Source organism: Juglans regia, chromosome 10 (assembly GCF_001411555.2).
Source record: "Juglans regia cultivar Chandler chromosome 10, Walnut 2.0, whole genome shotgun sequence".
Taxonomy (NCBI): Eukaryota; Viridiplantae; Streptophyta; class Magnoliopsida; order Fagales; family Juglandaceae; genus Juglans; species Juglans regia.
The window spans coordinates 33,409,103-33,431,808 of record NC_049910.1 but is presented as its reverse complement, the minus strand read 5'-3'; the positions used below and the strand labels follow the sequence as shown (position 1 = coordinate 33,431,808).

The 22,706-nt window shown below is 35.3% G+C and overlaps 1 protein-coding gene across 4 annotated transcripts; it reads left to right on the top strand.

Moving 5' to 3' along the window:
• Positions 1 to 7,822: 7,822 nt before the first annotated feature.
• Positions 7,823 to 22,150, top strand: LOC109022016 (CBL-interacting serine/threonine-protein kinase 24-like). 4 transcript variants are annotated; one of them, XM_035695052.1, is made up of 14 exons: positions 7,823 to 8,013; positions 8,649 to 8,893; positions 15,877 to 15,939; positions 16,050 to 16,121; positions 16,354 to 16,461; positions 16,565 to 16,639; positions 16,743 to 16,796; positions 17,908 to 18,033; positions 18,421 to 18,510; positions 19,025 to 19,147; positions 20,364 to 20,480; positions 20,990 to 21,046; positions 21,143 to 21,217; positions 21,385 to 21,735. In XM_035695052.1, the coding sequence occupies exons 2-14, from the start codon at positions 8,843 to 8,845 to the stop codon at positions 21,592 to 21,594; spliced, it is 1,221 nt and encodes a 406-aa protein (XP_035550945.1). In that variant the 5' UTR covers positions 7,823 to 8,013; positions 8,649 to 8,842; the 3' UTR covers positions 21,595 to 21,735. The 4 variants fall into 4 exon arrangements, with proteins under 4 accessions (XP_035550945.1, XP_035550947.1, XP_035550946.1 ...); XM_035695054.1 differs by lacking the exon at positions 21,385 to 21,735 and adding an exon at positions 21,748 to 22,150 and having other exon boundaries at positions 7,824 to 8,013; XM_035695053.1 differs by lacking the exon at positions 7,823 to 8,013 and having other exon boundaries at positions 8,389 to 8,893.
• The last annotated feature ends 556 nt before the right edge of the window (positions 22,151 to 22,706 follow it).

Genomic DNA, 22,706 nt, shown 5'->3' with positions numbered 1-22,706 from the left:
GCTACTCAATGATATCGGTCCCCTCAGTATGCACTGTAATTTGTGTCAATGACTCATTGTAATCTTTGGATTCAGAGGGCATAGACAAGGTTTCAACTCCCTTGAGTCAGGTGTGGGCTCCTGAATTTCTTCCACATGGCTTGAGTTTGCAAAGTTTAACCAATCGGAGAGGGGGGCTAATGACTGAAATTCCGACATAAGGTTTACATTCAGTTTACAACAATATTTTGAATCAATTTAACCATTTTGAAAAATACATACGCTATTTAAAAATTTAATTGATCACCTGACAAGTCCATGGAGATGGGTTGGCATTAAGAAAAAGTAAGAATGGTGGGAACCAAGCATGTGGCATTGGTGCATGGCCCCCATGAATATAGCTTGAGAAATCTGGATAAAAAAGACATTAATATCACCTAACATATAGATCAATAATGACAATTAACCAAAGATGTAGTAATAAATATAGACATTAATATAACTATGGTGTCGAATTAATATTCGTAATATCTAGGTTGCTAGATTGACAGATGGATCTATGCTAGGAGGTGTTGACAAATATGTATAAAATGGTCTTGATATCATCTAATTTGATGGATTTGTTGATGGATCTGTGGTAGGAGGTGTGATAGGAGATGTGTGCTCTTTCCCTTTCTCCATCTACATAATATTTACCAATATTATAACAATAAATAATTATCTAGCAACCTTTGAAGTCAATCAACAATCAATATTTTATAACAATAATAGCGTAGCTGACTGAAATATGCCAAGACAAATTAGAAACTTAAGTCATTATCTACATACTGAGCAACAACTCAGTGTCCATGGAATAGTTAGTAGAAAAGAAAAAATAAATGGATGAATAGGGACTAATTTTAAAAGCAGACTACAGCATAAACAATTGAGAAATGCTCTTCTTCACCACTTCTCTGTCATCCTCATTCACACTTGGTGATGTGACATGATTCAAATGGGTGTCATTTAAGTGATTGATAGGGAAAAAAAAAACCACTAGCAATGGTTCACACAACATGTGTGATTGTGAATGGCAAGATTTAAGATGGAGAGTAACATTGCTCAACATCAATAAATTGTACAATTATACTGTATAGACATCCAACAACCTTTAATCACAAGACAAATATTTGTGTCTCCAAGCTCCAATGTCAGGGCTATTTTTATTTGACCTTTTTCATTGAAAATTCTACTCAAAAGAGCCAATGATCTCTCACAAAAGCATATTTTAATTAATTACTATTAAATGCCCAAGATCCACAGAAAACAAAGCCACTTGAGAATTTAAGATGTTGATACTCCAGATTAATACCTGATTGGAAGACTAACTATTTAATCCTCTGTACAATTTTTTTTTTTTTTTTTTATAAAGATCCTCTCAACCAGATTTTCAACCATGACCATAGACCAATTTTATCAAAGATTTTCCAAAATGCATGTATGTTGAGCATTGAAGAAATACTAACTAAATTGAAACCACATTGCTCAACATCTCTTAGAAACCTATGGTTATGTTTTTCAATTGCCATTTTCATATGTGAAATGCATACCGGCATGAACACACCATGATCTTCTAGTGCAAGGCTAATTATCCAGGAAAGAGGCGCCCAATATCAAGCTATTTTATTGGTTATCATTGTCTAAATCTGTCACTTTGGTTAACAGAGCAGATGAACTAAACAAGGAGTACCCCATGACAGGATTTAAGTTTATCCATTTTGGAAATTGTTCATGCAATTCCACATAACAGGAAATTGTTCATGTTGTGCGTGGTACATGTCAAGGCAGTTGAGCTATCTAACATCAACATGGTAAGATCTAAAGGCGACTATTTCTTTAATTTGATCAAAGTTCTTTTAGTCCTAGAATGATTCAATGGGTAAAAGTATCCTGCATGAGAATTAAACCATTTTTTAGCATCCATGTAAAAATTAAGAAAAATGGGAAAAGTGCATTTGATAATTTTTTTATGCTAAATATTGCTTCACTTCCTATTACTCAATTGGCATTGAAAACAACAGTTTCAACTATTTCTAGTGCTCAACAAGCATTTAAAGTATGTGAGTGCATTTTGAATGGCCATAATAACATCGATGATGTGCAAATGAGGTTTTCCATGCAATGAAATGCCCAATAGCAGCATCGCTAACAGCCTCATGTATTCGAGAGAACCAAACTGTAAAGCAAATCTCATTACAAGCTACTATCTATCTTCAGACAGCTAGTAACATACCTACTTTACATAATGTGAAACCTATCAACATTCAACCATATAAATAAAATCATCATGTTACCAATTTCACCCCAGAGCATAGAGATGAATCATAATATTCACATACTTTTTTTTTTTTTTTTTTACAGGGGATGGAGTACCTGAGACCATCGACATAAAGGAGTCTGTTGTCGTCGCGCACAGAGGAAACCGTTGTTATCCCATCGTCATCGCGCTCATAGGAGCTACCTACCTGCGTTGAGGAATACATTTGGGGGAGATGAATGGTATTGAGGAAGAGATTTGGGGGAGATGAATATGATGAGGAAGAGATTTAGGGGAGATGAATGCGTTGAGAATCAAGAAATTTGGGGGAGATGAAAATGCGGAATCTTTCTTTTCTCCTCTACGTTGTTTTTTTTTTTTTTTTTTAAATCTCTGATAAAACTCTCCACGTAAGCAGTTAGTATGCAATCGGTACGCACCACTGCTTGCACCCAAAGGAATTGAATATTAGGACAAAAGCCCTCAAAGATGGCTACTAAATAAACTGAGTCAAGGCTAGAAGAAGCAAGGCTACTTAATTAGATCAGTTTTAACAAAAAAATGATAGAATCCTTTCGTTGAGTCTGCGATTGCCACCATTGCGCGAAACCATGCACCCTCTTATTCAACTTCGACTCCATTGAAGTTTTCTGTTTCAGAAAGGTCTCATTAATTATAATTAAGGCAAAAGTATTATTTGACCAAATTTCGGCATATGTACAAGTTTCAAGTCTTTTGAGTCTAACCTATTTTTAGCCAGATGCCCACCCACACCCATTCGGCTATCACTAACAAGGAGCCAGTAGTACTTAGCCATTTCAACAAACTCAACTTTCCTCCCATGCACGTACAACATATTGGGGTGATGATGTCTTCTTCTCTAATTATTCATTAGAGGAAGCACTCCTATATATATTCCAATGTTCTCTAGAAATACAATAGAGCACTTCTCTTTAGAATATATTCTACCATCACCTGAAATTCTTTCTTAAACATAACAACAATATATAGATTGGATTAATTAGGATCAGGCGCCGACCCTAGCTAAAATTTCACATCAGCTTAATTAACAATGGTAATATTTTCAATGTGTGTGTGTGTGTAAGTGAAAGCTTGCACAAATATTGTGTCCAATCTGAGTACGTAGTTGATCAAATATTGTGTCCAACCAGGTTAGCCATTTCATCATTCTATTTGTTGAAAAATAAATGATCAAATTTACATCCAAAGTCGTACATGATTTTTAGTAAAAGAAGAGAGAGTAAAGTACCATTATTAGGGAAATTAAGAAAACAATCTCAATTCATCAAAAGCTCTTTCCACCAAAATAACGAGCATGCATGCACCTATTGGATTATTTTAAATATTCCCTCAATTTGACTTTGACTTCTTTTGAATTTCTCTCCAATATGATTTTTTGTTAGTCTCACATTGGAAAGACAAGCAAATTTTTTATGGTTTATAAGTGATTGAGTTTCCCAAGACATAAATTAGAATATAAGGGTAGACACACAATAGTAGTGTCTCATGCACACATGCGCGACACATAGACACACTTAGCAATTACGCATCGTCGCAAGTGACGGAATGGTATTAATTCAAATGAAATTATGCGTTTTTTCATCTTTTTTTTTTACAGTTATTATTAACTGTCAATGATAGTTACTTCACACCTTTCTAATAGAAACTGTTTTATTTAAATTCAAATGAAAAATTACAACTGCTGTTATTACATCTGTTTGTTCTAAGATTAGTGTTCGGAATTTACAATCTGCACACTATATAAACAATGTTGTATCCTGAGGGCATACTTGCCAGATTCTCTTTTACAGAACTCAATACGTGAGTGAGAGACAATATTTTTCTAAGAAATAGATTGACAATCGCCTCACTGTTTGCCATTTTTAATCTAAGTTCGCTCTTGATTTCTAACAGCACCATGGTACAACACGAAGAAGTTGAAACCTTATGAAGCATCTCCACTTTTTAGTTGCCTTTTAATGATTTGATCCCTTCCAATAAATATCCTAGAATCCCTTCTCAAGACATTAATTAAAGATGGTCTAAGATAACAGCCCAAATCAAAGCATCCTGACATAGAATTTCGATTAATTATGGCGGTTAATTTTAATAGATAATCGAAACAAGGAAGACAAGATATTCATCAAAAACATAGAGAAAGCAACTCTGTTTTGAATTGAAAATGATCACAACTTCAAAATTGTTCAACAAACCGACAAGTTGGGCTGAAATAATTGTAAATCTGAAAATATCAAAATTTGACCAAAAATAGAAAAATTTCAATAAACACACCAAAAATAAATACATAATTAAAGAAGCAATCTGCCAAATTTTTTTCCAAAATCAGGTTCAAAATTACTTCCTAACCGATAAATGAAATATTACCATAAAATAAAATAAAAATATCTAAAATTGGAGATTTGAAAGGAAAAATAGCTGGTTTTGAGCTCAAAAACGATGCATACCGAGCAAAGTTGGTGACCACGGCATGCGCACCGAAAAGAGCTTTCCAAATTGGGGTCATATGAGTGAATTCGATACCCATAGCTAAAGTTTTGGCCAAAATACTGACACGTGCTCAAAACTGTCACAAATCAAGGAAAAATGGCAATTGCCCGCTATCCTTGCACTCATCTATCATCTTGAGGTAGTTCAGTGTCATCAATGTGCAATCTGACAATTCAACAGCATCTGACTTGGATCTCCTTACATCACATCCCTAGCTATCGGGTGTTCTCCAAAGATGATCAAAGTAATTTCATTTAATCTCTCTCTGTTGGGAAAATGATGAGGAGAAAATAGTAAGGCAAAAATAGAAATACATCACACACGACATAAGATTTATGTGGTTAGACAATGTGCCTACACCTACAGAGTTGTGAGAAATTTTTATTCAAATGGAAGTTGAAGTACACAGTGAGAATACAAGATTTCTCTCTTCTTAGAGTCACTCTCTCTTTCTCTCTCTAGATGCCTCTCAATTTCCCTGAAATTCGTCCATCTATTTTTCACTCTGTTGTAAAAAACTATTTCAATACATTGATATATCTATGCGGCATTGTGAAAACCCTAAGGTGGCAGATTATTGGGTTATTCGGTCGAACAAGGTGTCGAGGCAACTCGAGAGAACTTTATGTTTATTGTTTGCTCGAGTGAGACTCGAAACTCTCTGCCTGAGTTTCGCTCGAGCCAAATATCGTATGAGTATAGAGCGGACTCTTTGTCTGATCTTCACTCATACCAACTGTCGAGCAAGCCTCAAACAAACTCTATCTGAGCTTCACTCGAGTGATGTGTCGAGCAAACTCTCGGTTTACCTTTGTTCGAGCTAGGAGCTAGGTCCCACAACCCAACACTCTCAATCAATATAATCCAACCGACACGTACGTACCAGATTCACCTGGGCACGAGGTGTCCCACCACTCCATGTTGATTGGATCTCTAACAATTTTTGGGATGGAAGTGGCCACCTTGAGGGATATTATCCACAACGGTGCATTTTAGGGTTTGGTCTCCAACCCACCCACTGGGACAAATTTCCACCATCCGAAGGGATAGCCGAAGTGGTAGTTGGTGGTGGTCCTAAAATGATTTAAGGTTTGGGGTTTTAGGAATTTAGGTTTTGAGTTTAGATTTTAGGTTTTAAAAGTTCAGGGATTAGATTTTAGGATTTAGAATTATAAGGTATAGTACTTGCAAAAAGATTAAAATATGAAAATCCCCCCAAACAAGTCGCAGCATCATGTATATGGTCCAGAAGGTTTGGATAGTGAGATGAGAATTTTTTTATTTTTGATGAAAGTTTAAAATATTATTTTTTAATGTCATGAGATTTGAGAAAGTTGAATTGAGATTTAAAAAAGTTGAATTGTTTATTATATTTTGTGTGAAATTTTAAAAAATTTTTAATGATGATATGAGATGAGATGAAGATTTTGTATCTCATCCCATTTGTCAAACCCACCTTCATTTGGCGCTCATGTTTTCAAGAGTATGGCGATGTTAGGCCATTAAGGTAATTATATATATATATATTAGAGTGAAAAAAATTTATTCTCAAGTCGGTGTGTAGAGTACACTTTATAAAATACTTACATGATATAATTTGATTTAAAAGATAAATTCTAAAATTTAAGTTTTACAAATCAAATCTTATTATTTAAATGATATAATTAAAAATTTTACATATTAAGAGTCTTACACACCAATGTGAGAATATAAAAACTCAGCCAAAGTTATTTTCAAGACTCCTCCTCTCATCTTATTGCCTACTTCCATTTAATGTAGGAAAAACTTTCGGCTAAGTCTCGTAAGAATCCCGAGCTTCAAATTGAAGCTGTCTTAAATTATTTTTCTATAAATGGTTAGTTTTAAAAGAGATGAGAGTCTTTGTATTTCTTTTTCATACAAATATATAATAGCTCCATTTACCTATGGGTCATGGATTAGGTAGGAATAATTGGATCCATTTTTCAACAAGCCTACATATATATATATATATATATGTATATATACACCCACACACACCCTTGTGAATGAATATCTATTAGTTAGATTTGAAGTATTACACATTAGACTTTTATATTATCATATATAGGTTAGCATGGCATTCAAAATTAAAAATTAAAAATTATGTAAGTAATTTTAATGAAATAATATTTTATATTGAAAAATACTATTTATTATCTCTATACCATACACCTGTTTTTATTTTTTTTATTTTTTATTTTATTTTTTATCTCTTAGTAAGTGTACGGTGTAGGGTTGCTGACTATAAGAACTCTTTTATAATAGGATGACAATACCATATTATCTATACTCGGTCAAGAGAATCGGACTAATAATATTTCTTGTAAATGTAGTTAGACATATCATATAACACAAATGGTGCTTCCAATTATATAACACAATAAAGAAATAAAAAATAGAACTAAGAGATTGTTGTGATTAAAGGAGCAAAAAAAATCATAAATTATCTATGTTTATTTGTTTGGAAAAATACATATATGTTTATTTACAAAACTCTCATTATTATTGTACTTTTTCTTTTATTTTTAGATTTCTTCATTAAAAATTTAAAGTTATATCGCTTCACTAATATATATATATATATATATATATATATATAGTTTATTTCAATCTTAACAAAAGATAATAATAACTTAATTTTAAATTAGAGACAAATTAAATGATAATATTTGGGCAGTCTGGAACAACGAGATAGAAAGTACATTAATTTGCGTGTCAATTTCAACCAAATTGATTGGATTAAATATGTAAGGCTTCTTTGGATTATTAAACATTTCTCAACTCATCTCAATTTATTATTATAATTTTTTTAAATCTTAATATAAAATATAATAAATAATTTAATTTTTTTAAATTTTAAAATAATAATAATATTAAAAAATAATATTCTAATAATATTTTATCATCTCGACTCGACTCAACTCAACTCACTTTAACATTGAACGCAACCTAAAACTTGGAGCGTCACGCTATAACCCAAAGCCAAGCCGAAGTCCTTTTGCGTGTTGCGTTTGTGTTGTGAGCAGCCGATTCATGGACCTTTCATTTTCACATGCACTACTCCGACTCTTTCACGTAATGCCCTCTCTCTGTCTGTCTCGAAGCTAACCAAAGGAACCCCAAACTCCATCGCCAGCTACTGACAACCCGATTCTCCGGGGAAAGACCTCCGAACTTCTTCTTGTTTGGTAAGACTCTCGCGGGAACTTCCTTCGTGTTGTTCGCATTGACTGCCGTAGATATCTGGAGTTTTCGTTTTTTTTTTCCTCTTTTCCTTCGATCATCCGCATCAGACGAGGGTTTATATATGCTTTCCTTTCTGTACTAACTGGCGTTAGTTTCTTATAAGCATGGGAATTTCACTGACATAATTGAGCGTGCACGTTATTTCGTCCATTTTCTTTTCTTTTCCCTGTTTTACTCATCAATTCAAAACAGAGACGTCAAGTTTGTTTTATAATTTTTTCCGAGTTTATGTGATTTTTAGCTTTGTTAACACACTCCAGTTAATTCCCAACAAATATAAGTTGATATCAGAGTAGAATCAGTAACTAATCCCAGAAATGAAAAGAACTTAAATATGCAAAAGATCTAAAATACCTTTGATGATCATGATCAGAAATGCAACTGTCACCATAAATGAGGATCATATTTCCAACAGTTGTAATTACTGATGGACCAAGACCGCACGTATCGATAGACATAAATGTTATTTATTTACTCATGAGTTGACAGATTTGCTGAGAAAATCATAATTATACTTGGCAATAAAACACTAGGAAATGCCCACATCCGGAACTGATGTTTTGTCGCTTTTGCACAGATTCGATGTTCTTTATGCTTTGCTAGGTTTAAACGGAGAAGAACGTGAGTAACGTTTGTGGGCAATGAGCTTGGTGAGGACATGAAGAAAGTATCAAGAAAGTCGGGAAGTATGAGGTTGGCCAAACCATCGGTGAGGGAACTTTCGCCAAGGTTAAGTTTGCACGGAACACAGAGACCGGCGAGAGTGTGGCCATGAAAGTCTTGGCAAGGACCACCATTCTGAAGCACAAAATGGTTGATCAGGTACCTAATTTTTTCATAAATCCTAGATGGAGTCATATATATAGCGTGTGTACGCGAGTTTATTTGACAAGCATCCATCTTAATAACAGTAATATCGTCTAATTACTGAATAATCTATCGGACTTCTTAGCTTACTAAACCATATTTCTGGCTGCTAATGATTTTTAAGTTTGTGGTACTTTCTGCCCCTTTTTCTTCCTATTCAAGAGGCCAAATTGAAATTGATCCCGGTTGCCTAGAGCACCGTATATTCACTGAGATAGTGCCTGAAATTAAATGGTTAAATACAGAGAGTGAGACACTGCATGTGAGCCCCTATTCTCTATGGACACAGGAACCCATATATTTTGTCTGTCTCTCTGAATCTGATCAACTAATTCGGTAGATATTCGGAGATCTCAATCCAGATTCTTTTTCCTCGTTCACATACACTGCCTGTTGACTCTCAATGGATTCATTACAGCGACTTATGGTTTCTGCATTAAATTTTCTGGATTAAATTAAGCAGCAGCTGGTTGCAGCAAGCTGGTTTTTTTTTTTTTTTTTTGGAATATCGATTTCAGGCTTGATGGAATTGAAATTTGACCTTCTTTCTTTGTTTGTTGTGAAATTCTTAACCATTTGTATGTAACGCAATCCAACTGATATGAAACGGTGCCTTCAGTTCTACTTTCCAGCTCACAATTCCAATCAGATAAAGTCAGCCTGGCATATATGTGCGCTGTGTGCAATGCTAAGAAAGTGAGGCAGAACGTACCATAAGGTCTATTAAAGATAATAAAAAGCCCTTTGGCATATTCTACTCATTTTTTTTTTTTTAATACTCCGGATTTATTATGATAGTTTGGTAAACAAGATCCCGCATTGCTTGAGATATAAAGAAGTTCTTATGGCTTATAATGATTCTAAAGAGCTCCAATTGTAACCTTGACTAGTTATTTTGAATTATAAGTCCAAATGTTGCTTGGACTTTCCTGGGGTAATTGCGTTGTTTGATTGTAAGAGTTTTTATTTCATATATGCAGCTTGCCAGCATAAGTATTGACCGGCAAGATGCTATTAACCTTTTCCTAACAATTTTCTCATACAACCATGCTTTCCTCTCTATTACTAATATACCCTCATATTTCTTGCCTGAGTTATGAATCTATTCTAGTACTTATTGTCATATAGGTGAGTATTCAGGAAGGTGACCCACGAGGGAACATATTTGAGAGTGTGAATATTGTGTCAATTATTATTCCCATCTCTCTATTTGTTTCTCTAACACTGTGTATATGCAGCATTATTAAAGGGTGGGACTCTTGGTGATAAGCAGTGGCACTTATTGATATGCAGAGATGAGATCATGTGCTTCACACGTGAGCAATCTTTGGCCTTCTGACTCTTGTGTTTCCAGCCGCTGGATTAAAGACACGTGCTGCCATCTCTTTAGTACATATATATATGCCTCTTAGCCGTGTTAGGGCTACGGGATTATTGTGAGCAATTGTTTTCTGCCGTTTCGAAGAGAGACAGAGAGAGAGCTTTGTACATATGTGAGGGAATCTAGGGTTTTACTGAGGGAAGAAATAAAGCTGTATTGAGGCTTGTATTTTGGCTCAGTATTAGCTTGATCTGTGTATATACATTGGCTTTTGAAGATTGCGCAATAAAGAATAATCTCTGAGGCTGTTCCTGTCGTAGATGTAGGCCATTAGGGCCGAACCACGTAATATCTGTTTGTATTTCTTATCCTTCATCCTTTCTTTATTTCTTGTTATTTTACTTGTTCTTGTTGTTATTCTTGATAGCGTTAATCTCTGATTCTTGAGATTTCTTGTTTGGGACTTGTTTCATGGTTACTGAGTACCTTTAAGTAGAAGGAACTCTGCTTGTGTTTATCACAATTGGTATCAAGAGCTTAGGTTAAATGGGGACCACGAAATTTGATGTTGAGAAATTTACAGGGCTTAATGACTTCGGGTTATGGAGAATAAAGATGAGAGCTTTGTTAGTCCAACAGGGCTTACAGGATGCTCTCACCTTTGAGAAAAGGGGCTCTTCCTCGAAAGAGGAAGGAAATGGAGAAGTCCAAAAGGACATTCTCCAAAAGGCCCACAGTGTTCTTATTTTGTCTTTAGGAGATAAATTTTTTGGGGAAGTGGCAAGTGAGGAAACTGCTGCTGGTATTTGGCTTAAGCTAGAACATCTCTATATGACAAAATCTCTGGCTAATAGACTTTGTAAGAAAACTAGGTTATATACTCTCAAGATGACTCCTGGAACTCAAATAGGGGAACATCTGGATACCTTTAACAAAATTATATTAGACCTAGCTAATATAGATATTAAGGTGGAGGATGAGGATCAAGCAATCCTCTTGCTGAGTTCTTTGGACTCTTCATACCAAAATCTTAAGGAGACCATGATGTATGGTAGAGATACCCTGTCTCTAGATGAAGTGCAGTCTGTTCTTCATGCTAGGGAATTACAAAATAAAGAAGATACCAAACGAGAACATGGTGAGGGCTTGTCTGTTAGAGGAAGACCAGAAAAGAGAGGCAAGAAAAATAAATTAGATTTTAAGAAATGAAGGTCTAAGTCAAAACGAAAACAATTAAAATGTTTTCTTTGTCATAAAGAAGGACATTTCAAGAGAGATTGTCCTGATAGAAAAACTCAGGCAGGTAACAAAATTAAAGAGGATGGAGATGTAGCAGTGTTGTTAGATGGGTATGAAAGTGCTGAGGTACTGAATGTATTTGAGGTAGGGTCTGGAAAAGAGTGGATTTTAGATTCTGGTTGCTCTTTTCACATGTGTACCAACAGAGACTGGTTTGAAACATTTTCTGAATTAGATGGTGGACATGTAATTCTAGGGAATAATAAATCCTGTAAAATCATGGGAATTAGGTGTATAAGACTAAAATTACATGATGGGATGGAGAGACTTTTGAGGGAGGTCAGATTTATACCTGACTTAAAGAGAAATTTGATTTCTCTTGGCACACTTGAGAATTCAGGTTATTCCTTTAAGTCTGAAGCAGGGGTCTTTAAAGTTACTAAAGGTTCACTCACTATTATGAAAGGGGTAATTAAAAATGACCTTTATACTCTAGTTGGTAAAACCACTGTAGGGGAAGCATCCCCTGTGCAGAATGCCATTGAGAATAAATCTGTGCTTTGGCACAGGAGGTTAGGGCATGTTAGTCAAAGAGGACTTTTAGAATTACACAAACAAGGATTGTTGACTGATGCTGGCCTGTAAAATTTACCTTTCTGTGAAGACTGTGTCTATGGAAAGGCTAAAAGAATCAGTTTTAAAAGGGCAACTCATATGACTACTCAGACCCTTGATTATGTACACTCTGACCTTTGGGGACCTTCTAGAGTAGCTTCTCATGGTGGAGAGAATTATTTCCTCTCCATCATTGATGACTACTCTAGGAAGGTATGGATTTACATTCTCAAACACAAGAGTGACACTTTTAAAACTTTCAAGGACTGGAAATCCTTAGTTGAGAATCAGGTTGACAGGAAACTAAAAATTCTAAGGACTGATAATGGGCTAGAGTTTCTGTCAATAGAGTTTAATGTTTTCTATCAAAAGGAGGGGATTTTAAGACACAAAATTGTGAGGGAAACTCCCCAACAGAATGGTCTTGCAGAAAGGATGAATAGGACTATTCTAGAGAGAGTGAGATGTATGTTATCTAATGCTGGGTTACCTAAAACTTTCTGGGCAGAAGCTGCTGCCACAGCAGTACACTTAATTAATAAGTGTCCTTCCTCTGCCATAAATTTTAAGACACCACAAGAAATGTGGACTGGAAAACCACCTAGTTATGATTATCTTAGAATTTTTGGTTGTACAGCTTATGCACACTCAAAAACATATAAGTTAGACCCTAGGGCTCTCAAGTGTATTTTTGTGGGATATCCTGAGGGTGTTAAGGGGCATAAATTGTTGCTTGATGAACCTGGTAGACATAAGTGCATCATCAGCAGAGATGTGGTCTTTAATGAATCCCAAATGGCTAGGGTACCTAAGGCAGAGGTAGATCAAAGACCTAGTATCACTAGGGAAAAGGTACATTTTGAGGTGGAGAGGGCAAACACCTCAATAGATCCTAAGACTGGGCAAAATAGTAACTCTGAGGACTCAAATTCAGAGGAATTAGATAAACCAGGTTCTGATTCTTACAATTTGGTAAGAGACAGAAAGAAAAGGATTATAAAACCATCTCTAAGGTATGGTCAAGCTGAACTTACAGCATTTGCCTTGACTGTTGCAGATGAGGTTGTTTATCAAAAACCAAGAACCTATAAAGAGGCTATCTCCAGCAAGGATGCCACTAAGTGGATACTTGCTATGCATGATGAAATGGAGTCTTTAAATAAAAACAAAACTTGGGAACTAGTTACCAAACCTAATGGGGTTAGACTAGTGGGATCCAAGTGGATCTTTAAAAGAAAGGAAGGCATACCAGGGATAGAAGGTACTAGGTTCAAGGCAAGGTTAGTGGCTAAAGGTTTCACTCAAAGAGAGGGAATAGGTTTTAATGAGATATTCTCTCATGTGGTTAAGCATAGTTCCATTAGATTGCTTTTGTCTTACATTGCATATCATGATTTGCACTTAGAACAGCTGGATGTAAAAACTGTTTTTTTACATGGAGAATTAGAAGAGGTTATTTACATGCAACCCCCTGAAGGGTTCGTAAAAGATATTAGAGCAATCAAGTTTGTTTACTTAAAAAATCTTTATATGGTCTAAAACAATCTCCTAGACAGTGGTATAAAAGATTTGATAATTACATGCTTGAAAATGATTTTAAAATAAGCTGTTATGACAGCTGTGTTTACTATAAAGATGTTAATGGAATATTATTATATCTTTTACTGTATGTAGATGATATGTTAGTGGCTTGTAAAGACCCTGTTTTAATCAAACAGGCTAAGTGTATATTGAAATCTGAATTTGACATGAAGGAACTAGGACCTGCTAGTAGAATTTTAGGAATGGATATTATTAGAGATAGGTCAGAGGGATGTCTGTACCTATCTCAGAAAAATTATTTCTTAAAAATTCTAAAAAGGTTTGGTTTGGACCAAGTTAAACCTGCATGCACACCTCTGGGTCAGCATTACAAGCTGTCCACTAGTCAGGCCCCAGAATTAGAATCTGAAATAGAATTCATGCAATAAATTCCCTATACTAGCATGGTGGGAAGTGTGATGTATGCAATGGTATGCACAAGACCAGATCTTACTTATGCTATTAGTGTTGTTAGTATGTTTATGAGTAATCCTAGTAAGGCTCACTGGCAAGCTATTAAATGGCTTTTAAGGTATATTTCTGGAACTATAAATTTGGGCCTGAAATATAGATCAAATGTTAAAGAAGGTTGTGAGTTGGAGGGTTTTGTAGATGCTGATTATGTTAGTAATGTGGATACCAAGAAATCCTTAACAGGATATGTTTTTACTACCTATGGGGGGGCTATTAGTTGGAAGTCAAACTTACAATCTGTTGTGGCCTTGTCTACTACTGAGGCTGAGTATATAGCTTTGACAGAAGCTATAAAGGAAGCCATATGGCTAAATGGTATATCACGAGAATTAGGGATTTTCAAAGGAAATATTACTGTACATTGTGATAACCAAAGTTCTATATACTTGGCCAAAAATCAAGTATATCATGAAAGGACTAAGCATATAGATATTAGGCTTCATTTTGTAAGAGATGTAATAGAGTCTAAGGAAGTTGGAGTAGAGAAAATTCCAACTGAGGAAAATCCCTCAGACATGATGACTAAGTCCCTTCCAGTAGCAAAGTTCAGACACTGTCTGAACCTTATTAACATGTAGACTGTTAAGGATCCCTAATAGAGGGACTTTGCAGGAACAGCCGATATGAGAGTAGGATAGAAGTGATGGTTTTAATATTGTCAAGGTGGAGAATTGTGAATACTGTGTCAATTATTATTCCCATCTCTCTATTTGTTTCTCTAACACCGTGTATATGCAGCATTATTAAAGGGTGGGACTCTTGGTGATAAGCAGTGGCACTTATTGATATGCAGAGATGAGATCATGTGCTTCACACGTGAGCAATCTTTGGCCTTCTGACTCTTGTGTTTCCAGCCGCTGGATTAAAGACACGTGCTGCCATCTCTTTAGTACATATATATATGCCTCTTAGCCGTGTTAGGGTTACGGGATTATTGTGAGCAATTGTTTTCTGCCGTTTCGAAGAGAGACGGAGAGAGAGCTTTGTACATATGTGAGGGAATCTAGGGTTTTACTGAGGGAAGAAATAAAGCTGTATTGAGGCTTGTATTTTGGCTCAGTATTAGCTTGATCTGTGTATATACATTGGCTTTTGAAGATTGCGCAATTAAGAATAATCTCTGAGGCTGTTCCTGCCGTGGATGTAGGCCATTAGGGCCGAACCACATAATATCTGTTTGTATTTCTTATCCTTTATCCTTTCTTTATTTCTTGTTATTTTACTTGTTCTTGTTGTTATTCTTGATAGTGTTAATCTCCGATTCTTGAGATTTCTTGTTTGGGACTTGTTTCGTGGTTACTAAGTACCTTTAAGTAGAAGGAACTCTGCTTGTGTTTATCACAGACAGTGACGGGATCATGAAAACATTAGATTAAGTAGAACCTGGATCTCTCTCCCTCTCTCTCAATTGTCTGGTTCCATTTGGTGCATGTACACCTTGTCCTTGGAGATGGGCAGGAAAAGGCAAAGCAGTGGTTAAACTTGATGCAAGGTTTGACTCAGCATTTTGTTGAACTAAACAAAGCCTTTGTCCCAACTACATGGGCCCCTTACATCAGTCTTGTTTAAACTGTCACCATAGTATTACTCTAATGTGCTTTTAGTTTGTGTTTATATGGTATAATGATAATAATGATGGAGTTGGTTTTCCACTTCCTGCTCCTCTGTGTAGATGATTTGGCTAACCTTTTCATGAACTGGGTTTCAGATTAAAAGAGAGATATCGATAATGAAGATTGTTGGGCATCCCTATATAGTAAGGCTGCATGAGGTATGCTTGTAGTCTTTAAAATATGACATTCCTCTACTTTTATTACATGTTATTTATGGTATTGATAGCTCTCCCTTTTCTCTCCTCTCATATCCATTATCAATTTGAAGGTTTTGGCTGGCACGACAAAGATATATATAATTCTCGAGTTTGTAACTGGAGGACGGCTATTTGATAAAATTGTAAGGTTTCTCTTGTTCTTATGTTTGTAAGGAATGAAAGTTCATATAATTAGGTTGCTTGGCAAATTTGAAGCAAGACAATATTCGCGTCACCAAATCTTTTTTTAAGGCTTCCAATTTCTCAACTTTCTCTAATCAAATACTTTCCATATGGCATAACCTTTTATGCTTTCCTTACACATATATTTTTATGCAGGATATGTGCATTTTTACACTTGATTTTGATTCGTAGGTTCACCAGGGAAAGCTTCCTGAAAATGAACGCAGGGAATACTTTCAACAGCTTATAGATGCAGTTGCTCATTGCCACAATAAGGGTGTGTACCATAGAGACCTAAAGGTACCGTCAATAGTTCATCTGGACTTTTTTTTCCATCAATTGTAACTTCATGATATATCATTTCTGGTTGACATATCCTTCCTTCTTTCCTCATGACGCACAGCCTGAAAATCTTCTTCTTGATGCATGTGGAAATATTAAGGTTTTAGACTTTGGACTGAGTGCTTTGCCCCAGCAAGTGAGCATGTTTGCATTAATTACCCAAAAATTTTAAACTATGTACATATTTTTCTTAGTCATTACTCAGTCTCTCTCAACCGCACGCTTATGTTTATGAGCAGGGGGTTGGCCTTCTCCGCACAACATGTGGAACCCCAAACTATGTTGCACCAGAGGTATATCCAATTTTTAGATTAGCAATAAATGTTGAAAGTGCCTCCTATGCTTTGCTATTTCATCGGACTCTTTCCCAAATTTGTTTTAGTTGACTTAAGTCATTGTGTTTGCTAATTGCTATATCCTTTCATTTTAACAGTCCTGGACAGATAGACAAAATCTACTGTGGAGGCGTATATATTTGTAACATAACCACACATCATCTTTCCAATGAGAATCAGTAGTAATTTTTGCTTATAATTTGAAAGAGATTTATATTTATTTTATTTTATTTAAGTTAGGGTTTTACGTGGATCACTTGAGGCTTTCTCTAACTTATGTGAATGGGAATGCATATGATTTTGGAAGTACCTGCGTGGGTAAATTCTCCACATTCCGCCAAAGAATTTGTAAAATTAAACTGGAAATTCTTTGGTAAAAATTGAAGGTAATTTGAATGCTCATTCCCATAATCTTGAGAACATATGTGATAATTTTTAGGTGAATTAATCCTTTTAAGGTAAAGTACCCTAACTTTCTTGCCCCTCAGAATGGTGGTCTATTAGTTGACTAGTTTTGAACTTTTGATCAATAACTTTATCTATTCTTGAAGAAATAAGACAACTATACTTATGGGAGAAAAACAAGTTCTGTTGCTTAGTATATGGTTACTCATGCTGGAACTCACTAAATTATAGGTGCATGTTACTGAATTGTATATTTTCTGTACATTCATCCATCTAGCTGAATGCTTATAAAAATACTTATAAAGAAAATCTTTACCGGAAATTTTGAATATTTCAACAAAATGAGCTGCATCAGAAGCTGGAAATGATCCTTTTAACTTGCTGAAGGATGTTATACTCTGGACCTCTAGTTGCTTTCTACTTGGTCTTTTTGTATCTTTCTTTAAATAGTTTTTGGAATTATAATTATTATGGTATCTGTTGAATTTCATGTGTGCAACTGTGATTACTTTAAAAAATTCTCTAGTTTTTCTTCACGTCTGCCACAAGTTTGCGTATCCTAGAATTTAGGTGGTTCAATTTCTTCATTTGTTTATTTTCATAATAGAGAGATTATTTACTTATTTTTTATTTCACATGCTTACATTGAATAATTGCCTAACAGGTGCTCAGAAACCAGGGTTATGATGGTGGAGCTTCTGATGTATGGTCATGTGGAGTCATCCTCTATGTTTTATTGACTGGTTATCTGCCATTTGATGAGATAAACCTTCCAACTCTTTACAAAAAAGTCTCCTGCCATAATTTTACTCAGGATTAATTCAATAGATTTGAATTAAGTTGCCCACACATTCAAAAATGTATCCTGCTATATTTATACAATCAACAGCTTTTAGTGCCCACACTTTCAACGTATTTGTTTCCCTCAGTATTAAGTTGTGTACATATATTTATGTCACAAGGGCTGTCCTGTCCCCACCTCTTTTCCTGTGTACCGGCTTAAGTTGTCCTCGGGAGGTTTCCGATCATAAGTGTAACCTATAAAGACACTACGGCATGCCTTCCTTCTCATGTACAGGGCTTAGCTACTAAAGCCTCCTATTTTTTCTTTTATTACTCAGAGGACATAACGTGAATCACGATAACATTTGTTACTACTCTTGTGGTTGATGTGTAGATAAATGCAGCAGAATTTTCTTGCCCGTTTTGGTTTTGTTTCGGGGTGAAGTCATTGATACATAAGATACTTGATCCTAATCCTAAAACAGTAAGTATTTTGTTCACCATCTTCAGATCCTACAATCAGTACCCTGTTTCATTATCTGCAGAAAACAGAATTGTTATTTTTATTTTATGCATACGTTTGTAAATATGATAAATCTTTTAGGAAATCCAATGGTGCTAATTTCTTCTCTGTGGTCTGATTCACTTGATGGGTAAGGTTTGCAATAACTTTTGGTATCTAGTAGATAATGGTTTTCATTTCAAACATGTTTTCCTACTATTGGGATCTGTTAGATGGTGATTCTTTCTTACAATCGACTTAGGTGATTGGTCTAATGCCCGTTATGCAGTAATAGTGATAACTCTAAGATTTGAATACTCATTGAGCTACTTTGTGTTATTTGCTTCTTACTCCAAGAATATGTAATGCTGGGTATTACTAAATGAACAAAAGGAAAAAATTCCTTGGTATCATATTAATGCTTTAAGTCAACATGATGGTGAATGGGTGAAGAGTGTTGCCACTTAAATTTATTTATGAAACTCATTTAATGCAGCGCATTCAGATTGAAGGAATAAGAAAAGATCCGTGGTTTTGGAAAAACTATGTTCCTGTAAAGCATAGAGAAGTTGAGGAAGTGAATTTGGATGATGTTTGTGCAGTTTTTGATGATATTCAGGTCTGCTATTGCTTCTCTTTTGCTATGTACTCTTTCTTGTTTAATTAAGAGATTTCTATCAGAACTTAAGAGAGTTGTGTTTTTATAATTTAAGTATTGAAATATATAGTAGTTTATCAAGTTTATAATATTTTATTGATAATTGTACAAAGTTCAGAGTATTAAACTTTAGCTTTGGGCCTTTGGAGATTGTTATGCATTTGCATTTCCTTCTACTTATGCTTGGCAACTATCGGTACATTACAAGATAACTATGTTGCTGAGAAGTTAGAAAATCATGAAGCGGGTCCTTTGATGATGAATGCATTCGAAATGATTACCCTATCGCAGGGGTTGAATTTATCGGTGTTGTTTGACAGGGGGCAGGTAGGATTATCATTCCAGATTTTATGTGACCATGTGTCTCAAATTGAAGTCCTTGACTAGTTCTCTAATTCTACCATTCCATGAGTCCATTGTGCCTTTGGTTCCAGCATAATAGCTATACCAATGTTAAAACCTTAAAAGTAAGCCTTACTGATTCTGATCTTTCTACAGAATATTCTTGACTAGAAGCGCGGACAGCTTTCTCTGTATTTTGCCAAGTTTTCAGATAATTTAAATGTGAACTGTATATTCTGATGGATGGTGTAATTACAGAATACCAATGATTCTATGAAGCCAAATGGTCATGATTTTATTTATTTGTTTCAAATCTTGTATGCATTTTGGGTTCCCTATTTTTCTTGTTCACTGAAGACTAGATTTTGGAAAAAGTGAGAGCAGTGGCAGCTTGTTGCTAGACTATAACCATGAAAAACACATAATATTGTGATTTCAATAGGTTGTATACTAATCAGGGTAATATATATAATATATTCTGAATACATTTAATAAAAGGAAGAACTGTATATTTTTGGATTCACATACGCTAATGAATTGGTGAAAGTTATGGTGCTTCTGCAATGTATTCAACAAAAACAGCCAAACCCACTAAATCATGTACCAGAATAATATCACAAAATTCACAAGCCCAGAACTTTTGATGTTCTTTCTTAAAAGTATTCTAGCACTGTTACTGGCGCGTTACTCTGCAAAAAAGCTTGACGTCCACTATTTATGCTTGATTGGTACCTTTGACTTTTAGATAGTTCATGCTGTGTTTCTGTAGGGTGTTAAATGACTAAATATGAAAGTTTAAAGTGCCTTTCTCTTGGACGTATTTGTTCTCTGGCAGGATTATGTTAAGCGGCAAACTCGTTTTGTTTCTCGCAAACCAGCAAAATTTATTACTTCAACTATTGAAGCTATTGCAGAATCGATGAGTCTCAAGGTTCATACACACAATTTCAAGGTATGGTCCGTAATGTCTATCTTCATGTAGATTTCCTAAGCTTAAATGCACGTATACTGCATCTCAGCCACCGATTCTATCACGGCCATCGTAAGCAGCCTTTGACCCTGCTTATTTTATAATTATAATTTTCAGATGCTCTGGGCTCTTTAAACCAATACAAGATAACCCAGAGGAGTAGCTCAGCTGGTCCGGCCTTGAGTTTGCTCTCCAATGGTCACTAGTTCGAGTCCCCTTAGGATGGACCATTGGAGGTTTATCTAGTCATTAACTTCAGGATCCCATGGGATTAGTCGAGGTGCGCGCAAGCTGACCCGGACACATGTTGTTGTTGACAAACTAGTGTCCAGTCAATATGAGGGTTACTCATATTTGTCTTAGGATTTGCAAAAGAAATACAATGGATAAAAAGCGCATACTGCTAATTCTAGTTCCATTAACTTTTTTACCCTCTCTTTAAAGTTGACTGTGCTTTGATTTTTATTTTCATTAACATAATTTCCCCACAGACAAGGCTTGAAGGAATATCTGCAAATAAGGCTGGACAATTTGCTGTGGTCTTGGAAGTAACTTCCCAGAATTTCTTTTCTACATCATTGTTTCTATTGTGTAGTATTTTTTTTTTTTTTTTGGGTAGCAACAAACCTTGATTTTGTATATAGGTTTTTGAAGTTGCACCATCTCTTTTCATGGTAGATGTTCGAAAGGCTGCTGGGGACACCCTTGAATATCACAAGGTTAGCTTCTACTTGTATCCATTGCCGTGTTTCTGTCCATTTTATTATGCTCTATTGGCCACATTTATTATGAGATACATTTTGTCTTTTCTCTTGATCTCAATCATCTTTTGGGTCCCTTTAGCGCCTTCAACATTAAACATGTACCTAAGTTCTTGTTGGTGCAGATATTGGCCTTTATTGCATCTGAGACAGTTTCTGACTGGACCTTAACCATCTTGCCTGGTTTTTTCTCAATTGATGCTACCTCTAATAGTGACTTAATACCATTAGACGTTGTTCTTTACTTTCATTACTTACCACTTGTCAATTTCAACATCATTTCCGCTAGGCTTAAATTTTTACCTCTTGTTTATTGGTGTCAATTGGACAACTAGCCATCAGTGATGGGTATATGGAGCTTCTACAAGTTGGAGACATTTGGTTTGTTTTGTTATGGCGCCCAATGGTGCAAAACCTGCGCAAATTCAACTTCTGATCCTTTTGTATGTCTATCAATTATGGTAACATCTTGTTGGCTCTTTTTGTAGTTTTACAAGGATTTATGTGCCAAACTAGACAATATCATTTGGAAACCAACGGATGGTGTGGCTAGCCAAAGTCTGTATTAGAACAATGACTTGCTGATCCAGTTTCATGGGTGTGATGCTACTCTCTAAGCAGATCAACAACGGGTGGCCATTCCTGAATCTTGCTTTTACAGGGCCCCATATCTTGTCAATTATGGTGCACTTGTTACTTTAGAGATCAGACTATAAGATGAATTACAAAATGAGAATGTATCAATAAATTGTGTAGTTTCTTTCCTCACTGTTACACTTGAGGAGACTTGCAATACTTGTATTTAGAGGCTTGTGTAAATCAGGAAGGTCGTCTCAACATGATAGGAGCAATTTTGTTATATAAGATTGAATTTCTTAATTACACAACATTTGAACTTAATCATCTTTACCACTAACATAACCATGCAATACACATCATTTACAAATATACAACGTGAATTCCGACAATGCAACACGGTGTACTTGCACTCTCATGTCGATTTGAATTAACCATCTTTTTTGAGGAGGTAAATCTTTGTCTGTTCGGCAAAAGGATAGAAAATTTCATAAGATTAATCATTTGTACAAAGATTTGTTAATTTAATTTTTGTAAGTTCATATGATTGAGTAACTCATTGTTAATATGAAATTATTATTATTTCAAGAATGAGATTTATTTCATTTTTAAAATAATCAATTAATTACTGCCCTCATGAATATGCTCTACTTCATTCAAAAAATAGCTAAACCAGACGTGTAAAATTAAATATAGTTTGATGATAAATTCGATCTCAACTCGTAATTGAATAAAAAATCGACAAACAGAGCTCAAATAGTTACTTAATACTCATTCAACTCAGCTCATACAACCCTATTCTCCATGCATCTCCACTTAGATTTCACTCGCCTACTTTTTTGAGAGGTCCCTGGCCTACCTTTTGAGCCAC